Here is a 24079-nt window from a genome sequence, read left to right as displayed (position 1 = left end):
CATTATTCTCTTGGAGAATTAATTCCATAGCCTGATATCCCTGACAGCAACATTGCCTTTTCTTTCAGTGACTATTTTAACCAGAACAATCAAATAGATTCAGCTAAACTATCATTTCATGTTCTAATTCCATGATAACTGGCATTGATTTGAGTTCTTATACTGCCCCTAATACTACATATACTCACTTGTTCATGTATACACTCCCCAAGTGTCTGCAAATGTTTTCTACTTTCTCAGTCTCAGTACTCATCAGAGAAAAATCAAGTCCAGAAAACAAATGGCAATAATTCAAATGGCCACAAATACAAAAGAAGTAGAGTGATGGATAAATATTGGGGAAGTAGTTCCTATAAAGAAATAATAGAGAAAGTACAGATGCAATAAAAGGATCAGGCTCACCAAGCTCCTCAGCATGGTCAGACTCATGTGTTGTTCACCTCTCCCCTCAGGCAGATAATTTGCCTTCTTAGAAATTCAGATTTGCCCTTGAGCTCAGAGTTACGGGTGGCTCACTTATGTTGAGATACAGCCCCGATAGGTGGGCTGAGTATATTATATCTGAGCATACTAAAGTCAAGCGCTGTCTGCCACTTTGGTCAGGAAAATTTATGAAGATGGTGATTTCTTCTTAAGGAGAAAGGCTTTATTCCCTTCCTGCCGAACTTTAATATTTTACCAAAACATTGATTTTTACTAAACTGCAAGGAGTAAGAAGTTGACGAGCTTCTCTTTAGAGATCTACCATGCACAATAGTGTAAAATGTATGATTATAACAATATAGTATATGTCTCTAAAAGTTATTACTACCATTGAGAAGATAAAACACACATTATAAGATTAGCATTGAATGAGAGATAGAGAAAAACAGAGGAAGGAAGGACTTGCTGTCAGCTGGGGGATGGGCATCTTAACCAAGTGAAAATACATTTAGAAATTGGAAACATGTAGTCAGGCACAGCACAGAGGTGCAAGCGTGTGAGTTCAAGGCCAGTCTGGTCTACAAAGTGAGTCCAGGACAGCCAAGGCTGTACAGAGAACTAATGTCTCAAAAAATTTGGAAAACAATATGTGAATTTAGGCTAGAGGAGAAAAACTGATATGAAAACTAGTTAAAAATCAAATACTTCCTAAAACTTTAGGTTAAGTAGTTTGTGAGAGTAAGCATGAAGCCTGCTAAAGAAAGCTAGAAGCCAGGAAGGCACGCTGTTGAGAGTGGATAATTACAGATAGATGACGAACAGCAAAACCAACTAGGATTAATGTTCTCGTTACTATCATTGTATCATAGACACAACATGTATTAAAATAATGAAACCTGATATTTTAGATATATAGGTATGCTACACTTTACCAAATGTCTATAGACAGAAATAAACACATGGAAAATGAAATATTCTAAAAATGCTTCAAGAAGAAAATGATTAATCAACAGCTATATTTTGAATATATGTGTGCTATCTTTCTATATGCTGAAAGATGAAGGTGACAAAACAAGAGGTGCTTAAAACACGGCCATCTTTACAAAGGTCAGAGTTGGGTATTTCTATAGCTCATTGCTCACATAAGACCATGGTTATGGAATAAAGAAATATATATATATATATATACCTATGTATATGTAAAAATAGAAGTCTAAATGGATTTGTATTGATCTTAAAGCAGTAATTCCACATGAAGAAATACAATGAAAGACTATGGGTTGTTCTTCAGCATGAGATCTATCTTTGTTTGTTTGAATGATTTCTAGATGGCCTGCCCACAACAACTTGAATTCCCCCTGGCCTGTGGCTGCTATGTAACTTAAACCCACTTAATCAGACTATAGTTAAAATGTCTCATAAAACTTCCAGGAAGTTTCATTCCCAGAAAGGGTATTTCTCATTTTGATTGCCCTCTTTTATTCTGTCTGGATTGTCAGTAAATGGCTGGATCTCTTGCAAGAATTTACGGTGTGAGTTAGAAGCTATATGCTTAAGGAGAACAGCTCAACAGCAGTTCTGAAGCCTTGAGCTAATATTTGGGGAGACATGGGAAGGCTAGAGGGCATTATACTGATTTGGAGATGGCCTGCGTGAATAGGCAGCTCCTGGACTCGTCTTTGTGACACTAGATAAATGACTTAATCTGACTCACTTTCCTTACTCGCAAGTTTAAGATATTAATAGCTTCACTCATATAGTGTTTGTGTCAGTAAATTGAAATGATAATTGAAATCTGGTAGTGAGTACTATATAAGCGTTAAATGATACTAATAGCTGCATTAACAAGATAGGACCTATTTATCCACAGCACTTGAAAATTAGGTTAATTGCCCTACCATGTACTAACTGTAACCATATTAATTCTGTCATTTCAATGAGTTCACAAATGCCTTGAATATAAATGTAAAGGGAATATATTTTAATATTACTAAGTGCGACTTAATGTCAGAATAAAAATTACTTTAACAACACTTCCATTAGTTCAGCCTAGAGATTTATTCATTTCCATAAGTATATTTGAAAATTAGTGCTAAGTGTGTTAAGCATTTTAATTTAAAATTAATCTGTAACAATGTGATATTAAAACATGTCTATTTGTCTTTCAAATAACTACATAAAATCTTGACTTTGAGAAAATTAATAATGGGATTTATTCCACATTTTGGTCCATTTTCTTCATTGTGTGCTTTTCCATGTTCATGTAGGTAATAATTCACATCTTTGGAAAAGTATATTGGAAGTTGAAGTCTGAATAATACACTGTTGTTACATGTGTATATTACTAAGGATCAAACAGTCATGTAATAATATCATAATAAATGATTTTTTTAATTCAAAATAAAGACTGCTCTTGTACTGCCATTGGTTTCAAAATGGCTGACTCAAAACAGTCCAAATGTAGTCACATCCTCAGTCACACATCACAAAGCAGATGAGAGCTGAGGTTCTTCTCTCCTGTCTTTTTCCTTTCTTCCTCTAGTTTACCTCCATTTTATTCCCTCTTCTTCCTTTCTAGGGGCCTCATTTTACTTTTATACACTATAGCATTAATTGAGAAACAACAAATATTAAATAATGATCATAGGCTTAGTCAAGAATAAAATTAAAATGTAAAAGCTCATTCTTGTGAAAAGGAGATGAAAACACAAACTTTCTGAAACTCAATGGGCTGAAGTTGCTTAAAAATCTTTTTGGAAACACTTCTATTTCTTCTTCTTCTTCTTCTTCTTCTTCTTCTTCTTCTTCTTCTTCTTCTCTCTCTCTCTCTCTCTCTCTCTCTCTCTCTCTCTCTCTCTCTCTCTCTAATGACAATAATAATAAGATAGGACTGCCAAGGGAAACTTTCAATTGGCTGTTTGGAAAATTCCAAATTCCTGATCAAGATAAATGATGTCTTGGGGAAATAAAGTTTTATTTGCAAAAATTAAAAGGAGAATGTTCTACTATTTGAATTTGGCATGTTCTATACTTTACTATACATATGATCATTTTATAGAGAAATGAATATGATTTTGTTCTCAGATAAGATTACAGATGTGCTGTAGATAGTAAAATTAAGCAGTTAATTATCTTTTTTATTCCATTAAACTATTCATGATGGAATGAAAATTTGATTACTAATTTATTTAGGGTTCAGTAATGCTGTTCCAGACACTTAAAAAATTGTGTGAGAAACCTGGTTGGACGTAGTAAAGAGCACTGGTAGTGGGTCAAAAAGCATATCCACATTTTTGGGTAGTGAGGTGTCAGAATGGAGGGAATTGAAGTGTGTGGTTTTAGTGATGGCACAAATGAGATCTACTTCCCTCATGCTGGGAAAAGGAATGAAAGTCCTGCTTCTGAAACTCCCAAAAGGTGACATAATGAATGACAGATAAATAGTCAAAACATTCAAGACAGATGTGAAGGAACCAATGACAGGACGAGACAATACAAACCCAGCATTTTCCTCAAAGGCAAAAACATGATTTAGAAAAGACTTTTATTTTTCTGCAGCCTCATTTAAAATTACTTGCAAATTGTATTTGATATTTGGTATAATATCTTACTAAATAAAATTATCTGGACTCAAAAATTTATCTGGACTCCAGATTAATTTATGTGCATATTTATGTGCACATATGTGCAGATGTATATCCTTGCGGGCGCTCACATGTAAACGCATATACTTGTGTGTGCTGAAAGGCTAGAAGTCAACTTAAGGCATAACTTTTAAGGAACCATATTCTTGTTTTTATGAGACAGTTGTTCACTGGCCTGGAGCTCACAAGCTAGGCCAGAATGGCTGGCCAGCAACTCACAGGCTCTGCATGTTCTACATCCAGAGCTGGCTTTACAACTGCACAGCACCTTGCCTGGGCTTTAATTTCTTTCTTTCTTTCTTTCTTTCTTTCTTTCTTTCTTTCTTTCTTTTTTATGAGAGTTCTGGGGATTGGACTCAAGTTCTCAAGCTCCTGTTCCAATGTCTTTACTTACTGAGGTCCATCTTCAGGCCCTCCAAAATCACTTTTAAAGCCTGAATTATCAGTACCAGCTGGGACAATATTGACAATATAGATGTGTTTGTAAGAACTCTTATGTAGAGCTTAGGATATGGCTCTTTGTGTGGAGTAAGCCCTGACTACATGCCAGTTATTTATGTTACTATGTTGTTCATAGCATTGCATTGAAGAAAAACAAAAACTAGGTGATGACATGTTTCCTCTGACAATCTATTTCTGATAAGTTTAGGGAAAGTAGTTTGATTCACAGTTGTGTTTCTTTTTAGTTATACTCACGTGTTGTGTGCTACCCATCATCCAGTTTCATGACTTGAGAGAATGTAAACTTTGTATCTCCTTCCAAAGAAAGAGCTTTAACTAATGAATTAGTTAGAATAATTTTGAGAATACATTTATTTATATTTTAGTTTTAATGCTTCTCTTAATGAAAAGTTAAATTATCATTTCACATTAAATTTTAAGAATAATAGCATTGCATCATGCATTAAACCTGCTAGAAGAGATAGTTAGTTACTATAAAAAAACTATTAAAACATAAACGCTGATAAACCTAGAAACACACTTCAAATATGCAAGAAATTAGTCAAGATACTAATCTTTTATTATTGCTATAAAACTTTGCAAATTTTCATTTTGCCTTTTTCTTTTGATTCTTTAGGATACTCCTCTGATGGGGTATGGTAGTGAATACTTGTAAACCTAGAACTTGATGCTCAGAAAGGAAGGAGAAAGTTTCTAAACGTGACTTGGCTACGTAGTTGCACTTTCTGCAAAAGGTGCCAAGGAAAAGTAAAGGGAACATGTTTGCTGACTATGAATATTGACAAGAAGACAGTTATAGAAAAGTCAAAGAATATGTAGTAGGCACCAGACGATGTGTGTGTGTGTGTGTGTGTGTGTGTGTGTGTGTGTGTGTGTATACTTACAATTTCTGCCTGCCTGAAGTTGTAGTCTAATAGAGGAATCACATGTTATTAAAAGTCATGCAAACGTGTGAAAGTTATAACTTTTGAAACTGGTGGAAAAGTCAGGTGTGTACACAACTGTTAGTATAAATACAATTACTGTCCTAATAAGGGGTCATGGAAAGCTTATCTTAGAAAGAGGCAAGGTGCGAATTTTCCTGAAGGAGTTTCAGGGAGACAGTTCAAGACCATGGAAGCAGCGTGTGAAAAGATCAAGCATCATGAAGATAATTGGTAAGAAGATGACACAGTGCAACCATGCTGATGAGTGTCAACAAGTGCCCATCAAAATGGTTGTAACTCATATTATAGACTGAATCGTCTTCCTAGGACAAGGCAAACCCACTGAGAGCTATTAAAGCATGAAGCAACAGAGGGAGGTTTGTTCTGAAGAACGATTGTTTCAGCTACATTGCAAAGAGGAAGTAGAGTGGGTTTCAGATGATGAGAGTGTATAGAGTGCCAATAAAAGAAAGTCAGTAATGACAGAATAGACAGAATCAAAAGGAGCAAGTAATAAGGCTACAGAAAATTATGATTTAATTTTTAAAAATGCATTGAAACAGGAGACATGAGAAGAGAATGTGAATGGCCTGTCATGAGTATGGACCTGGCCGTATCGGATCTGAGATATAGTTGAAGTATTTAGTGGAAATGTAAATTTTAGTAGTGAAGAAGTCAATCTAGCCTGTGAAATCCAAGGGAGAAGCAACATTACAGTTAAATATTGTCAAGAAAGTTTTTCAATTGATCCCTGAATCACATATATTTGACTTGCAATGAGGGGACTTCGCAGTGCCACTTTATGATCAAGTTACATGCATACACAGGAGCCTTCTCACGGTGACTGGCTTTACAGAAATAGAGACAAATATTCAGATTAAGTTGAACTTGAAAAGGAAAAAAAGAAAGTAAATTTATGGACCATCAGAGGTTATATGGAATTGGGGAGAAGACCTTTGTCTTTTTTTTTAATTATTAATGAGAAAAAGTTAAGACTTTTCCAGAGGGTCCTAGAAACCTACAAGAAGAACATTATGATGGGCAGATCTAGGCCCAGGGATCCTGCTCAAACAATAGCACCAGCCAAGGACAATACGTGCAGTAAACTTTAAACCCCTACCCAGATCTAGCCAATGGACAGAACATTCTCCACAGTTGAGTGGAGAGTGGGGTCTGACTTTCACCAACTCTGGTGCCCCATATTTGACCACATCCCCTGGATGGGGAGGCCTGGTGGCACTCAGAGGAAGGATAGCAGGCTACCAAGAAGAGACTTGATATCCTATGAACATATACAGGGGGAGGAGGTCTCCCTCAGTCACAGTCATAGGGGAGGAGAGTAAGGAGAAAATTGAGGGAAGGAGGAATGGGAGGATTCAAAGGATGGGATAACCATTGAGATGTGATATGAATAAATTAATAAAATATATTTTTAAAAATATCTAGCTGAAAATGTACAGCTTATATGATATTAGATGGAGTTTTAGTCTCTGGCATGGGGATGGTTAGTAGAGTTGGACAGTGGGGGCTGGTTTTAGATAGAAAGGAGACCAGCTCCACATTTATAAAATGAACAGGTGGTGACTAGTCAGAGGTGGGGACCTGGAAGTCAAGTGTTAATTCCAATCTCATATTTCGCATGTTCATCATACTACACTGGTAAATATTATCTTCTGAGCGTAGCTGGGTAGTGCAAAGTCCAAAGGCTTCAAGTTGATGCATCTTTGAAAAGGCATACTAGAAAGAAAATGCATGATTTGACTAAATTAACACATAGAAAAGGGAAGACCAGGAGAACAGAGACTGATTTTCATTGACCATTTCCACTTATGTTTCTGTATATTCAAGATGTTTGGAACTTTACTTCTAAATAAGTGATTTGTGAGTCTTTGCAGTTTTTGAGTTTGTGCACTGTAGCATCTCTAAATAGAAATGAGCAATGGTGCAATTATCCGCTGGATATCTGCCGTATCTGAGAAGGGGAATGAGTAATTCCCCAGGACAGGGAATGTAGAGAAGGGGTGTGTGTGTGTGTGTGTGTGTGTGTGTGTCTAGATGTGTCAGACTGAAGTGTCATCATGAAACTGTTTTACCTTCCCTGGGAAGGTGAAATTTCTCTCAAGCATATAATACACAACTGCTGATATTCAGTGAAAATTTAGGAATTTTAGGATCTATTAAGCCATTTGCATAAATGTATTGAAACACTTTAATTCATATAAGATAATCTCCTTATATCTAAATAAATAAATAAGCCATAAATATTTTTAAGGTATTTATATGTGCTCACCATTAAAATACCAGTACTGAGCCCGCAAGATGACCCAACATGTCCAGATATTTGCCCCCAAGCCTGATGACCTCGGTTTGATCCATGGAACCCACATGGTACAGAGAGTTAACTGACTCTAGCAAGTTGTCCTTTGACCTTTACTTACATAGTAAACACACATGAAACATGCACAGTAGCACATATACATTCACACCCACAGATACACACACACACACACACACACACACACACACACACACACATCTGAACATGCGTGGATACCCATACATATACAAACATCCATACAAACAATGCAAGGAGAACTAAATTTCTGTCTTACAAACTTACCGTATTTTTCAGACTATAAGATATAGCCAGTTTTTTACAGCAGTAAAAGAAGAAAAATAAATTTCAGCATTTCCTTGTTTATAATAGCTGAGTAGTATTCCATAGCGCACATGTACCACAGTCTCTATATATTCTTTGACTAAGGAACATCTAGGTTGTTTCCAGGTTCTGGCTATTATGAATAAAGCTGCTATGAACATGATTGAGCATATGTTCTTAGATGGGATTAGAAATGATCATCCTGAGTGAGTTAACCCAGACTCAGAAAGATACACATGGCATGCAATCATTTATAATTGGACACTAGTCCAACAGAAATGTCCCCTGAATGTCTTCACTTAGCAGGAGATTGGGAGAGATACTGGGACTTCCTATTGGTACTCCAGGTGAGAGACGTAATGGAGAATGGAGAAATAGAAGGATCCAGAGGGTCCTAGAACCCTACAAGAAGACCATTAAGACTGGCAGATCTGGACCCAGGGGTTCTGCTCAAACTACTGTACAAACCAAGGACAATGCATGCAGTAAACCTAGAACACCTATCCAGATCTAGCCAATGGAAAACACATTCTCCATAGCTGTCTGGAGAGCAGGGACTGACTCTGACATGAAATCTGATGCTCTCTATTTGACCACTTACCCTTGTTGGGGCGGGGTGGGGGGGAGACCTGGTGGCACTCAGAGGAATAAGCAGGCTACCAGGATAAGACCTGTTAGGCTGTGATCATATGGTGGGGAAGGAGGTCTACTTCTGTCACAGATCTAGGGGAGGTGAATAGGATGAAAGAGGAAGGGAGGGGGAATGGGAAGATCCAAGTGAGGGGACAACAATTGATATGTAATCTGAATAAATTGCTTAAATAAAAATAAAGTTTAAAAGAAGAAGAAGAAAAACAATAAAAACAGTAATCAGACCATAAGGCTCATCCTCATCCGCTCCCCACCTGCCCTGCCACTTTTGTGGGGGAAAAGTGTGTCTTATGGTCCAAAAAATGCAGTATCCAGACTTCCTAAATCTGTTGAATCTATTATAAATTTGATGATATTTTCTAAAATGCTAAATTAGTTATGGGCACAATCTTAGGAGTGAGAAAAATGTATATTCAGTATTGCTTCTGTATTTATCAACTAAGACATAAAAAAGTCATTCAAATTACAAACTTTTCATTTTCTATCTTTAAAATGAAGGAAGAAATAGATAGCTCATAGATCATATCATTAAAAGGATTAATTGAAGTATTCTATTTAGCTATGAATTACTGGCTGGACCAACTTGTACATTTGGGCCTTGTATATGCACACACACACACACATACACACACACACACACACACACACACACACACACACACACACACAATTTCTTTACCTAAAATATGCTAAGAGCGTCACTGTTTCAGAAAATTTATTCATTGAGCTTGGTTTAGCATTCTACATGGCATTATCCTTTTCATCTCTCTCTCTCTCTCTCTCTCTCTCTCTCTCTCTCTCTCTCTCTCTCTCTCTCTCTCTCTCTCTCTCTCTCCTTCTCTCTCTGTCTCTCGTGCCTAAAAACTAAAAATGCATTTCTATCTTCTTGCACAAAACAATAAAAAGGAAGAAACACAACTAGAAAATGTTTCACATTCAAATTATTTGTATTTATATTTGTCTGGAGAGGGCTTCCCACAGTTTTAATCATGGCCATAGATCATTATTTTAAGCAAGATGCCTACTTATTTAAGTATATATTTGCATATTTCAGAATTTGAGTGTAAAATAATTTATTCTGTGCTTTGCTTAAATTCTGTATGTGTGTTAAATAAGTAGAATAGCATCTGCTATTGAGGTGGCTATCACTGAGAACATAAAGAAATACACAGAAGAAAAATTATAACTGTCTGTCTCTGTGGTCGTTAATTGTCTATTGACATTTTCTGAAGATTGTATGACAGAAGCATGGAGGCTTTTTGGCATATGACATAAATCAGCCCTAACAAGTTTAGAGCCCAAAAATATAAAGTCTTATGCACAGAAATTTAAACCAAGGATGATATCAATTGAAGTCTTACATGGCCTGCCTACGAGTTTACATCTTAAGAAACACTGAGTGTCTTGGAAACATTTTCTTATAATTCTTTTGAGAAGTTTGGCTTTGCTACTGTATTAGCGATGGCTTTGATAAAACAAATTAAAATAAAAAAAAACTAAAACAATGTCTGGGGTGTATTTTTGTCTGAGGTATTACTCACTGATTCCACATGCCTTGGCAATGTGAACGAGGTAATTTGTTTGACACTGTTGGGTGTAGAACTGCAGTAATATATGCAAAATTCACATAGAGCTTGTCTATAAGAAGTCCCCGCAGTGCTTTCAGTTTATATAAAGAGGCTTAAGATGTTGCCTGAGGCATCATTTCTTTTCTCCCTCAAGGCAAACTGAAATGCCACAAACTGAATTGTTTTCACACTACTAATGTATTCTTCTCCCTTTCAATTTCTCAGAGAGCTGACATCGGGATTTCTGCTTTAACCATCACTCCAGACCGCGAGAATGTTGTGGATTTTACAACCCGCTACATGGACTACTCAGTGGGGGTCCTACTTCGAAGGGCAGAAAAAACAGTGGATATGTTTGCCTGTCTTGCTCCATTTGATCTATCTCTGTGGGCCTGCATCGCTGGCACGGTTCTTCTTGTGGGACTCCTGGTCTACCTCTTGAACTGGCTTAATCCTCCACGATTGCAAATGGGATCAATGACATCTACTACACTCTACAATTCCATGTGGTTTGTGTACGGGTCCTTCGTACAGCAAGGTAAGGAGAAAAAGTACATTTTACTATTAAGAAGGAAGAAAAACGATGTTTAAAATGATCAGTTAAAATGATTCCATCGGTAGCATCTATACAAGCTCTAACCGATTCTTGCAGCAGTGCTCAGAAGACAGCATTTCCCACTGTCTCTTGGTGGATCCCAGGCATAGCAGGCTTCCAGCAATAACGGCTGTTTGTCTTTTTATGTAAGTTGAGTTTCATCAGCAAAGGCAACGCTGACTGTCAGTGGGACTCTTCACAGGTACCTCAAGTTCAGTTTTTCTTCTCAGACTCTGACTTCCTGAGAATCAGGTTTACTGACACGAAAGCACTCATTACTACATAAAACACTGCTCAACTATTTACATGTTTAAGAGAAGTTAGGACTTGTTTATTATTTAAAGTATTTCTTTTCTCCAAATACTGATTAGGACTAAAAATATATTGTTTAATATCAGTCTATAATAAGAAAATTTTATGATTAATTATTCTGTTCTATATAAATAATATATGTAATATATATATATACTTTACCAATGAAGTTGCCTTATAACTTTGTTATATCCAGAAGAATCTCTGTATGTTATTTATACCCAGTCAGCCCTCTTTACAAATCCCTAACTAACTATGTGGTTCCCTCTGTTTCTGAATAGCATATCTTCTGCATGACCTAGTTGATTCTACCGTAATGTAGACAACTGAAGAACAAGCTTGATAGTCTGGCAAATTGAACACAGGCACCAAGCACGAGAAAGACATGTGAGAACTAGCATGTAACTCAGAAGAGAAGATGTATGTAGAGTCAGGAGATCGATGGTTTTGCATAGATGTAACCAGTGAAACTTGAATAACCACAGAGTAGTGGGTAGAAAAAAGAAAGGGTGTGAAAGACTAGGTAAATATCATCTCAGTGGTGGCTGGCAGTAACCACAAAAATGACTCAAGGAAAAATCTAAAGTATAGTGGCATGTACGCCTTATAGGAATATTTCAATGAACTGGGGTTTGATTGATGGAGTGAATTTTGTTGGAGAAGAAAATTAAATTAATGCTGTAAAGGTGTTAACTGGATTGAGTGACAAAGGTTTTTCTAGGTTCCATAGTAGCTTAAAGCCTACTGACAACTTAGTCCAGAGGTTGAAATATCCACTTACATGTCAACTTCTCTGGTTGATTTTAACTATGAGCTGTCAGTGGCAGGCTGTGGTCCTTAGGTTTCTCTTTGTGAGCCTCTCTACCCTTGTGTCTTCCTGGAATCTTTGGTCTTGCTCACAGCATCATGGTTGGTTCCACACAAAAATGGGGAATTCTGTGATTTCCTTTGTTGAGTTCCTCCTTCAGACAATGTCTTGAGTACGCTTGAGTCAAGGGTTTTTATGGATTTTACAATTACTAAAATTGTGAGGTTTTAAAAATTTTTTTATTAATTTATTCTTGTTACATCTCAATGGTTATCCCATCCCTTGTACCCTCCTATTCTTCCATCCCTCCCATTTTCCCCTTATTCCCCTCCCCTATGACTGTTCCTGAGGGGGATTTCCTCCCCCTGTATATGCTCATAGGGTATCAAGTCTCTTCTTGGTAACTTGCTGTCCTTCCTCTGAGTGCCACCAGGTCTCCCCATCCAGGGGATGTGGTCAAATTTGAGGCACCAGAGTACGTGTGAAAGTCATACCCCACTCTCCACTCAAATGTGGAGAATGTTCTGTCCATTGTCTAGATCTGGGTAGGGGTTTGAAGTTTACCGCCTGTATTGTCCTTGGCTGGTGCCTTAGTTTGAGCGGGACCCCTGTGCCCAAATTTGCCCATCATAGTGTTCCTCTTTTAGGTTTCCAGGACCCTCTGGATCCTAGAGTCCAGGATCTGTTTCCCTATCTCTTATATTTCTCTCACCTTAGGATGTCCTCACCTCTATCCCACTTTCCTGGCTCAGAATTAAACAGAAAATTCTCAACAGATGAATATCAAATGGCTGTGAAAACACTTAAAAAAATGCTCAATGTCTTTAGTCATCAGAGAAATGCAAATCAAAACAACTCTGAGATTCCATCTTACTCCCATCAGAATGGCCAAAATCAAAAATTCAAGCAGCACTACATGCTGCCAAGGATGTGGGGAAAGAGGAACACTCCTTCATTGCTGGTGGGAATGCAGACCAGTGCAGCCACTTTGGAAATCTGTCTGGCACTATCTCAGAAGACTGGGAATAGGGCTTCCTCAAGACCCAGCTATTCTACTCCTTGGAATATACCCAGAAGATGCTCCAGCATACAACAGGGACATATGCTCAACCATGTTCATATCAGCCTTATTTATAATACCCAGAACATGGAAACAGTGTAAATGTCCCTCAGTAGAAGAATGGATAAAGAAACTGTGGTACATTTACACTATGGAATACTACTCAGCTATTAAAAACAAGGAATTCCCAAAATTTGTGGACAAATGGATTGAAATAGAAATGATCATAATGAGTGAGCTAATCCAGAAGCAGAGAGACTCAAATAGTATATGCTCATTTATAGCTGGACACTAGGTCAAGGGGCATGTCTCATGAAAGTCTTCACTTACCAGGAAAGTGGGATAGAGCCTAACTTCTTAAAAGCAAATAGTAGAGGACAAGTCACCAGTATGTATATTCACATTTCTGAAGTTAAAAGTTGATGAACGAATAGGGAATGGTGGCGCATGCTTTTAATCCCAGAATTCAGGAGGCAGAGGCAGGTGGATTGCTGTGAGTTCCAGGCCAGCCTGGTCTAAAAAATGAGTCCAGGACAGCCAAGGCCACACAGAGAAACCCAATTTCAAAAGAAAAAAGAAAAAAGAAAAAAGAAAAAAAAGAAAGAAAGAAAGAAAAAAGTGGTAAATGATCACAAAGTATATCATCGAAGATGAAATGAACTTTCTGTAACAACATATAGATTTGATTGAAGAAAATGTAAATGTTCTGTATATCAAAGCTAGTCCTGAAGACTAGAGAAGAATGGCTAGACTAGTCACAAATATGCATGGCATGAAAAGAAAGAAGAGATGACATAGCTAGGTGGAGTTAACCTCTTCCTTTTCCATCAGTGTTGACTGTGTATAGTCTCAATAACCATGGAACATGCTAGTAACTCAAGATCTCCACTACCCATCCTTGAGCTTCCGATTTGTCTGTCTAAATATTCACTAAGCCACTCCGTGGATGGACGAAACGTATCACAAACTCCACCATACCAAACACTGAATTCTTTTACATACACTCTAAACTTTTCAATACAAAGTAAATTGCCAACCACCTAGACATGTAGCAAAATCTGGTTTGACCTTTTTTTCTATGTCCTTTTCATCAGTTCTGTCAGTTTTACCTCATGAATATTTTAGAAGTGGAAGTTTTTCTCACATGGAGAAATTAGAACAACTCCATTTCTTCCCTGAAGTATAGGAGCCTCACAACAGCTCTTCTTTTTTCTGACTTTCCCCTGATAATAACTGGTGTGTGTGTTTGTATATTTGTGTATGTGTGTATTTGTGTGTGTGTATGTGTATGTGTTTGTGTTTGTATGTGTGTGTGTACATGTGTGTGTGTATATCACACATACACACTATCACTGCCATGACAAGCTGACCCCATTTCCCGTCCACACATAACTTCTCACTGTTTCCATGTACTGACCTGAGCCTTTATGGTCTGGCTACTCTGTCTGCACCTTAAGGCCATAGAGGGCCTTACCTACTGGTGGTAAGACAACACAGTAAATGGACAGTCACTCTGAACCATGAAGTCCCTTTAGCTGAGGTGGCCTGGCTGCTTCTCTGTTTATGTTGCTGATTTCTCGAATTCTGAAGTATTCTGATGTCCTCTTGCCCAGTCTTAACTCCCACACTGTGGTCTGACTTGACAAGTTCCTTCTCACCCTCCAAATCTTATCTTGACTTCCCCCATTTCAAGAAGCTTATTCAGGCTAAGGTGCCATCTTCCATACTTCTTAAAAGATACTTACATTAGTACTTACAGTACATGTGAATAACAAAATATTTCTTTTTAAAAAAAGTATCATCACCTGGGTATCTTTGTTTTCAAACAAAATTTATTACAAAAATTGCAAATGAATAAAAACATCATACAGCAAAACCAATGAGACACAAAATCTATACCACTCAATGAACTGTGTATAAGTACAGTTAAAAATTGCATTTCAAGATTGAGTGCTTTTTAAATACAGAATATTACTCTATTTGCTTTCTTAGTCCTTTTGACCATAATTCAATGTCTTTTACATATGAGTTGGTTAATAAATATGCATTGAAAAGTCAAAGGATGAACAAAGCTAAATATTTAGATGATGAACCACAGACTTAACAGCAATTCTGTGCTTATTAGGTGGCAATCTGAAAAAAGTTTTCATTGAAATTGTCCCCAATGCCACCAAATCACCAAACAAAAGAAGTTGTGTGTACTATGTGCAATGTGCCATTACCAAGTACATTTTGTGAGGAAGAAGAAGAAGAAGAAGAAGAAGAAGAAGAAGAAGAAGAAGAAGAAGAAGAAGAAGAAGAAGAAGATATTTATAGATAAGATTTCCTATGTTGTAGAATTATCTTTGAAAATATTAACCAGAGTTTGGCTTATCTGTCTGAATTCCTTCTTCAAGTGATAAAAAAAAAAAGCAATTAGTTTTGGAGAAAAAACAAACAAACAAACATGAAAGAACCACTTGCATGGTCATCGTGATATTTTAGTTTTCTACAAATGCATGGGATGTCAACAGTTCCACGCCTACTGAGCACGTCTCTATTGAAACTGCTCTGTTAAATGTAGCCCGCTGTCTGTAGGTTGGCTGCTGATTTGCACAAATTCACAATGAAGGATAATTCTGAATTGTGTGTAGTTAATCAACTTACCTTTGCAGAACTGCTGTCTCTTCACTGGCAAACAATGAAAAGGTGAATCCATTAAAAGATACTGAGGGCATTGTTACGCTCTTATTAAAAGTAAATTAAAGGCTCATAAACTCTCTGAAAAGAGAGCCAACCAGTAGCACTGTCCATGCATAAGCACTAGATTTGGAGTTAGTGATAATTCCCAATGAAAAAAAAACAGTCTCTTCAGAGAAAGCATAGCTGTTATTTCAAAATTAAATATTTATTGAGACACTATTGAAGACTGAAGAGGGATGAAGAGGTATTTCATGTGTTAGAGAGATTTCTGAAAAGGAGTTCAAAAAAAAACTAAAAGCAGTAAAATTTATTTTTTTAATTAATTTATTCATATTACATCTTGATTGTTAGCCCTTCCCCTGTTTCCTCCCATTCCTCCCTCCCTCCCACTTCCCCCTTTCTCCCCTCCCCTATGTCTGTGATTGAGGGAGACTTCTTCCCCCTATGTATGCTCTAAGATTATTGAGTCTCTTCTTGGTAACTTGCTATCCTTCTTCTGAGTGCCACCAGGCCTCCCCATCCAGGGGACATGGTCAGAAAAGGGGCACCAGAGTTCACGTGAGAATCAGATCTCACTCTCCACTCAACAGTGGAGAATATCGTGTTCGTCGGCTAGGTCTTGGTAGGGGTTCGAAAAAAGCAGTAAAATTTAAATATATCTGAATTGTTTACTGCTCCTTATTTTTTAAAAAAAAATCAGTGATTTCACAACATTCTGGAAAAACAACTTTGGGAATTCAACTGTGAAAAAGCAATATGCTCTATTACAGAGATAAACGCAGTGCATCTGTGTGGCTAGAACATTGGAGCTTGTGAATTAGGTTGTTAAATGCAAGAACGAGAGATCACTTTAATATACTTTGTTGTCATTTTATCTCATCCCTCATCACCATATCTACATGTCACTCCTTGAAGCTGGCATTCTAATAACAATGGAGTTTGAGTTTCAAAGACCCTCTAATATGTTGTTCATTGGCAGCCACGTTAATGCCATCAGAGCTTAATTGACTTGCTCACAAATGTGGTTACATGTAATTTGTTTGTTGATTGTGAACAGAATATAAAGGGAAATCTTGAGTTGTTCTCCTATGGTTTGGTCTGATTCCAAGAACCATAACTGCTTACAGCCATATATATTTCCATCAGCCAGCATCCTTTAGATAGCAACAGTGTCTAAGGAATAGTAGAGCAGAAAGAGGAACAAAAAACATTTTGAATATATCAATACTATGCCCAACCCAGCTATTTGCATATGTTAATAAATAAGAAAAAAACTAATACTTGTTCTTATTTTCTCTTTGAGAATTTCATACTATATTTTAAACCTCAGGATAATTTTTGAAAGTAGTAAAGTCCTTCCCACTGCCAAACAGATTACATTGTTACAGAGAATCTCGGCTTTATTGTTTCCATAAAAAGAGCCGATCTTCACTACTGAGTCAGGAAGCAGTGGAGAATTGATCAGAGAACAGCTATGCCTTTAAAACTTTAGACAGAATAACTCAGAAGATCACTATTTTAATAATGTAGAGCTCAAACATGAAATCCCAAAGGACAGAGGTCTTAGAATTCAATAGCTAAACTCCTTTCTTTGTAATGGTATCAGATATTTCACATTCAATTTGAATACAATAGAAATTATATTGGCTAGCTCAGTTGTTTACTGACAGTAACAAGCACAGGGAGTAGGGAAGTAATTCCCAGTGGCAGTTAACTGGGCTATAAAGACAGATTTCTCCCCATATTCTGCTCATACTCAAAAGGATGTCTGTAATTTTTATTTATGTTCAAACATCTCTGTTGTTGCTAATTATGATTGACAGTCTTTTTAACCAAGGGAGTGCCAAGTACTCTGAGAGCTGCCATAGCCACTCCAGAATCTCCCCATGCGGCTTTACAATATAACAGTGTGCTCACAGTCATTTTGGTAACAACCGAACTCTCTGCCACTAAAGCAAGTTTACAAGTCTTTACACTGAGACAGAGTTCGGATAATAAGGGTGGTGCCTTGAGACCTGCAAGGGTGAGGTGTGAATGCATTGGTTTCATTCCCCCATGGACCTTAATGAGCTAAGTGATGACTTTGTGAACCACAAGCATGCAACATGCTCTTGAAGATAGTCTTTGTTCCTGCTAACCCTTCTGGTTAAGACAGAAAATGCTTCCCATGCTCAACTGGATTCTTAATGGAAAAATTAATATCAAAAATTATAAGCCATGAATGAAACTCTGCTGATGGAGTAAGAATGGATATAAACTATTTTTCCAACTCCTACAAACTCCATATGAAGACATTTTGTAATGAAAAGCACTATTTCTATTCAACAATGCAAAGGAGTAGTTTCTCATGAAAATACTCAGCAAATTGAAAGATTATTTTAAACAAATACACCTTTAAGTCTAAATGTAATTAAGGAAAGGGCAGGTGTTTCAGGTCATTCAAAATAGCATTCCCTAGCATATAAATTGTCCTATGTTTAGAGACCCATATGACAATTCACCTCAGCTGAGGAAAGAAGTACAGAATCAGATATTACTGAAATGATTGATCCTAGGATTAATTAAAGGGAAATAATTTGGCTCAAGGAACCACAGATCATGATGTAAAACATCAGTTTAGAATATAAATTTGGAAACTGAATTTTAGTTTGACATGCTTAAAACCTGTATCCACTTTCTCCTATCATCTATGACTATATAGTTAGATGTGTAATACTTATGGCTGTGTACATAAAATTGTTAGAAATTGGCCATAACCTTCAAAATCCAATCCAACATTTGAAAAACTAAGACTGAACATTCAGCCTGGCTCACCATTACATCCTTACAATCCAACTGTAGTACACCTGATACTGTGTGATGGATTCTCACTGCCAGGTTAAAAATTGGAAAGATAAGTAATAATGAGCTTGAGTCATGTTTGTTGTTGTTGTTGTTTAAAAATGATTGATTGATATTTTATGTGTGGGGGTGTTTTGCCTGATATATGACTGTGCACCAGGTATATGACTGGTGGTGGTGGAGGCAAAAAGAGGATGTCAGATCCTCTGCATCTAGAGTTAATGAAGGTTGTGAGTTGCCATGTGGGTACTAGGAACTGAACCCAGGTCCTCTAGAAGAGCCGAAAGTGCTCATAACAGCTGAGACACTTCTCCATCCCTGTGAGACATTTTTTAAAACTCTTAAATGTGATACAAACATTATCTATATCTATATATATATATATATTTATCTTCTACACTACAATTATAAGGCAGAAAAATTCCAATGTATAATAGGCAGTACAAATTCACTATATATATATATACATATATATATATATCATCACAGATATCATTGTCTGATATTTGTAAATTATATGTCTTTCATGTCTTTTTTTCAGTGCTAAGGACCAAATACAGGGCCTTATATTTGCTAGGCAAGCATTCCACCATTGAGATAAATCCCCAACTTTTATAAACTATATGCTTTACAGTAATCTGTATATTTCTTGTGTGTGTGTTTCATATATGTAAAAGTTAGGCAATAGACTAAGCATGACCCCCACTTCCACTCTAGAGACTCTGGTGACACATGAAAGTGCTATTTGATCTGTGGCCAAGGGCCAAATTTATAGGTACTCTCAATGTTTACAACCCCATATCTTGGCCTGCAAGCTAACAATTTGATTGGGACTGGCACACAGCCTGTTCTGTCTACTTCAGTTGTTTTCTAGCTATTAACATTTATATCCATTATCCAAGTTCAACTTCTGCATGTCCTAAAAGCATTTCTTCAGCCTTTCCTAATTTAAATTCTTCCTTCTTCAGAAAGTCCCTACTTAGATATTAAATATGAATTACTTATCTAGTCATAAGAACAAACAGAATAGCATGGCATTTGTCTTCATGGATTTTTGAATATACAATGAGGCAAACTACTAAACACACAGTGCCACCATGGCACCTCAGTCATTATGCATGGAGAAGTGTGACATGCTATTGAAAGAATATGACTTATCCTTATAATTAAATTATATGTAAAGCATGAAGAGTTGTTGATGGTTTTCTATTATAACTTCAGTCCTTTCTGGTATCCCTATAGTGCCACCCTTCTTTCAAAGCAGAGAGTGATTTTGCTATATCAGCCAGAATTGCCTCAGAGCAGCACAGCTCCGTTCTTATTTTACTGTTCAAAGGGTTAAGGCCATTTAGTCTTTAGTCCTTTGCCTTACATCACCACCCAAGAAGTGTTATGCTCCAGAAATGCATTGCCTGGAGTGTGCCACTGCTTAATAAATCACTCCATCTTGTTTATCTTTCTCTTGACATATATCTAGCAGCAAGAACCATTACGCAGTGCCCGTGTTAAGTTCTATTGACATTTACTCTTAATTAACTACACTATTGCCAAAAAGTTTTTGTACTGGTGACAATTTGTCTTTATTAAATGCTGTCTTTAACACACTGAGTTTGAAATAACTGAAATGTCTTTGCTGATTTTCCAGAGTACTTGTTCCTTTTATGGTATAAACAACATACAATTTATATTCCAATCATTTTTATATATCAATTAAGAGTCATAATGATTATATAGAGAAAGCAATGTGGAAGCTTAATAGATTCTAAAGAGCTCAAATTATTCAGGAAAAAATGGTTCAAGGTGAAGGTACTTGAAATCTTATGTGATATGGTTTCCATTTCCTTCTAGTCCTTTTTGGAAATCTAATACTGAGAAAATTGCAGGATAGAGAGGGAGACACTGAGAGTGGAGCATATAGCACTGAGACCTAGAACACATGTGGTCAGACATAGACACAAAGGACCCATACAAAGAAACAAGAACAGTCTGAAGACAGAAGCGACCAGGGAGGTCCATGTATAGAAGCTGTTGGTCTTAGTAGACTTTGAATTTGATACCCAGAGAAATGAAGAGTCATAGGAGTGGTTTTCTTTTTTTAGATAAAATACCCAATCTTTGGAGAAGGCATTAATAACAAACTTAATCTGTTTTTCTTCATTTCAAATCCTCCAGTTAACAAGTTAACATGAAACAAGTTAATACCTGTTTCAAAACTGTAATCTTACATATAAATGCTTATATATTGTTCATATATGACTATCAAAGGAAATGTGTATTGGTCATAAAATATACTTATAAATTATACTTTAAAATTCCTAGCCCAAGATCCACTATGAAAGTCAGGCAGCTGATACCTCTGTCTGACAACACATGAAAAGCCAATCAAAGGCTACCTATTATTCAAAGCTTTTATTTTTAATAATTACATATTAATAAGATCCATTGTGATAGTTACATCATGCCTGTCTGCCCTTCTTTAAACCCTACCTCCACAGGCATCCTTCCCAGTCCATAGCAGTCACTTACATTTTTTAGACAATCCTTTAGGTTTATTTTACTTTTTATTTATTTTTATCTTTTAGTACACATAGAATATAGAGCAATTGTTCACTACTACTACACTAACTTTATGTCTTCTGGTTTCAGCAAATTTTTTTTAACAAATGTCATAATTACATATTTATGTCTAAATAATACCGAACTATTTTTATATACCAATTTTCTAATATCTATTCATACTGATAATGAAAACTAGGCTGGAACCATAATTTGGCTATTCTATTGAGAATAGTGACAGACAAAACATGAATAAGCCAGTTTATTTCCTTTGTATATATATTTCAAGTAGGACAGCTGGGCCATCTACTTTCAGTCTTTGTTGCAACTCCTCATACTGTTTTCAATCATAAGTATATTGTACATAGTCATGGGTGTTAGAGTTATTTTTATAAACCTGTGTTTGTTTCACTTTTAAGACAACTATCACACAAAAAATAAAGGCTCCATTATATTATTTTAACAAGCATCACAGCACAAGAACTGAGCAGTTCTTACTCTATTCTTAACCTACTAAGGTAATCTGATCTCCTCCCAGTGCGCATCCCAAAGACTCTTGCATTTTTTAACTTTCTCTGCTCCAGCTCCTCTCTTGTGTCACCTGGATCTCTCCTATGGCTGAATTCCCTGCTTCCTCTTCTAACTCCTCCTCCCCTGACTGGCAGGAATTCCAGCTGTATCAGAGGACAGCTGGGGAGCAGTGTTAACACAATTCTGTGACAAAAGAGTCTCACAACAAGGATTGCAACAAGATATGGAGGGAGGAGGTAGTACAGAACACAGCTTTTTCATTACACAATCCCTTTATACCTACAAATGGGTAAACTATATGCTAGCTACTTTCTATTTAACCAGAAAAGATTCCTTTCTCTCCAAATTCTTAACAATACTTGCTCCTTTTCTTTTTATAATATCTGGTATAACCAGAATAATACAGAATGTCACTGGTATTTTGATCTTCATTTCACTGTTGGCTAATAATACTGAACATTTTCATGTGTGTTTTTTGCCACTTTATATTTATTTTCTAAGAAGTATCTATATACCATGTGCATTTAAACTGCATTGTTTAAGTTCATATTGTTAAGTTTTATTGTTTTAACTTAGGCCATATGAATACCCAATAAATATTTTCTCTCAGCCTGTAGTTTTGTTCATCTTTATATTGATTATTTCAGTCAGATGTAAATACATGGTTTATTTATGGGTCTTTAATTATGTTTTACTGGTCTATATCTCATTTTACAGTTATACAAGCTATTTCATGAACATGGTTCTGTACTATGTCTTGATATTAATACTTATATTAATAGTAATGTTAGAATTTGTGTTGTTTTACAGAAATTCCTCGATTGAGGAAACATTTATTTTTACTGTATTTTCAGAATTAAAGGCCCATGATTGTGAAAAAGATTTAGCATACTAAACTGGTGTCTAGGAAACAGAGGAAAACAAGAGGATGAGACAGGACACTTCCCAAGGACATACCCTCAGTGAATTACCTCCTCAAACCAAGCTATAAACTCCAACCCCCACTATCAGCAATACTGTGAGGGGACTGAAACATTAATCATCAGGTCCTTAGGTTTAATTTTCTCTATAAATACATTATACACACACAGATAAATGATTTGCCAATGTCCTTAGTCCAATCAAGTCAACAACCAAAGAGGTCATCTTTTTTCTTTGAAATTCATTCTACTTGGTCTCAGGTCACGGGGAAGAAGAGTAACCACTCTTAGGCATCTCTCCAGCCTCATGTTTATATGTTTTCTTTCCTCAACTCTTTTTACTCCTTTTATTTTGTATGATCAGGCACAATGTCTTTACTCAGATTTGCGTTCTTTACCAGTATTTAGGGGGAAAAACTGATTTCAGTAACAGAGACAATGTTTTAACAGCAACCCCAGTGTTGACTTGCCATGGGAAACATTAGCCTCGTTTACTATAGTCTATAGTGAGGCTTAGAGTCATTAGCATTAAGGAGGTAATTGGGATATAAGTATTGGAATATAAATATAATTTATATTATTTAGAGTTGGAAGCACTAATAACTAGTAAAATGAGGAGATAACAAAAGAAGGCAATCAGAGAGTAAAGAATAAATGAAAAGGGAAAGTCAGTGGGTTAGAGATATGAGAAACAAATTGCTGTCATCAGGTACAGAAAAGGAAAAGGCAGTCTATCAGCAAAAACAAAACTCACCAATTAAAATATAAAGTATAACTAACAAAATATAACATCCGAGGCTTTACTAATCATAGAATAATTATGTCGTGACACCTTTCTTTCAATTCCAGTACTAAAAACATTAAGATGAACTGGAATAGTGACTCACTGGGTAAGAGCATTTTCCACACAAGCATGCGGACCTGAATTCAGCCTTCCCAGGAGCCATATTTAAAAAGCCAGATGCACAGCATCAACATCAGCATCAGCATCAGCATCAGCATTTCTATAGTGAGGTGGGTGACTGAAACAGGAGCCACCCCAGAAGCGTACAGGTAGCCATGCTGACACATGCAGCAGGAAGGCAGCTAAAAGAACCTGGCTCACGTAAGGTGGAAGATAATGAGTGATGCCTAAGATTGTCCTCTAACCTCAATTTATGCACCGTGGTATATAGACACCTTCATTCACACACATATATGTACATGTGCAACACAGACCCACACACACAAAAAAAACCCCCAGAAATAATATAAATAAGATTAGAGATGAGTAAGTTTCAACCGGGATGCATACTGTATTATAACTGGGGAAAGCTACTTTCTCTGGGTGAACTCTAGCAGTTCAGGCAGTAGTGGTGTAGACTTCAGAATATGTGATGTGTACACTGTAAGGCTACTATAAAATTAGGAGTGGTAGACCCTGTCAGACTATTTGAATTTC

The 24079-nt window shown here is 36.6% G+C and overlaps 1 protein-coding gene across 2 annotated transcripts in view; it reads left to right on the top strand.

The window, feature by feature from the left end:
* Positions 1 to 24079, top strand: part of GRID2 (glutamate ionotropic receptor delta type subunit 2) — a 1382318-nt gene that overhangs the window by 1047058 nt on the left and 311181 nt on the right. For both annotated transcript variants that reach the window (XM_084785474.1, XM_084785473.1), the window contains exon 11: positions 10559 to 10871. In XM_084785474.1, the coding sequence (XP_084641600.1) occupies positions 10559 to 10871 (313 nt within the window). The remainder of the gene's footprint in view (positions 1 to 10558; positions 10872 to 24079) is intronic.

The sequence above is a fragment of the Acomys minous genome (assembly GCF_964271855.1).
Source record: "Acomys minous genome assembly, chromosome: 6".
Taxonomy (NCBI): domain Eukaryota; kingdom Metazoa; phylum Chordata; class Mammalia; order Rodentia; family Muridae; genus Acomys; species Acomys minous.
Note: the sequence above shows the minus strand (reverse complement) of the source record. Positions and strands in the feature narration are given on the sequence as shown.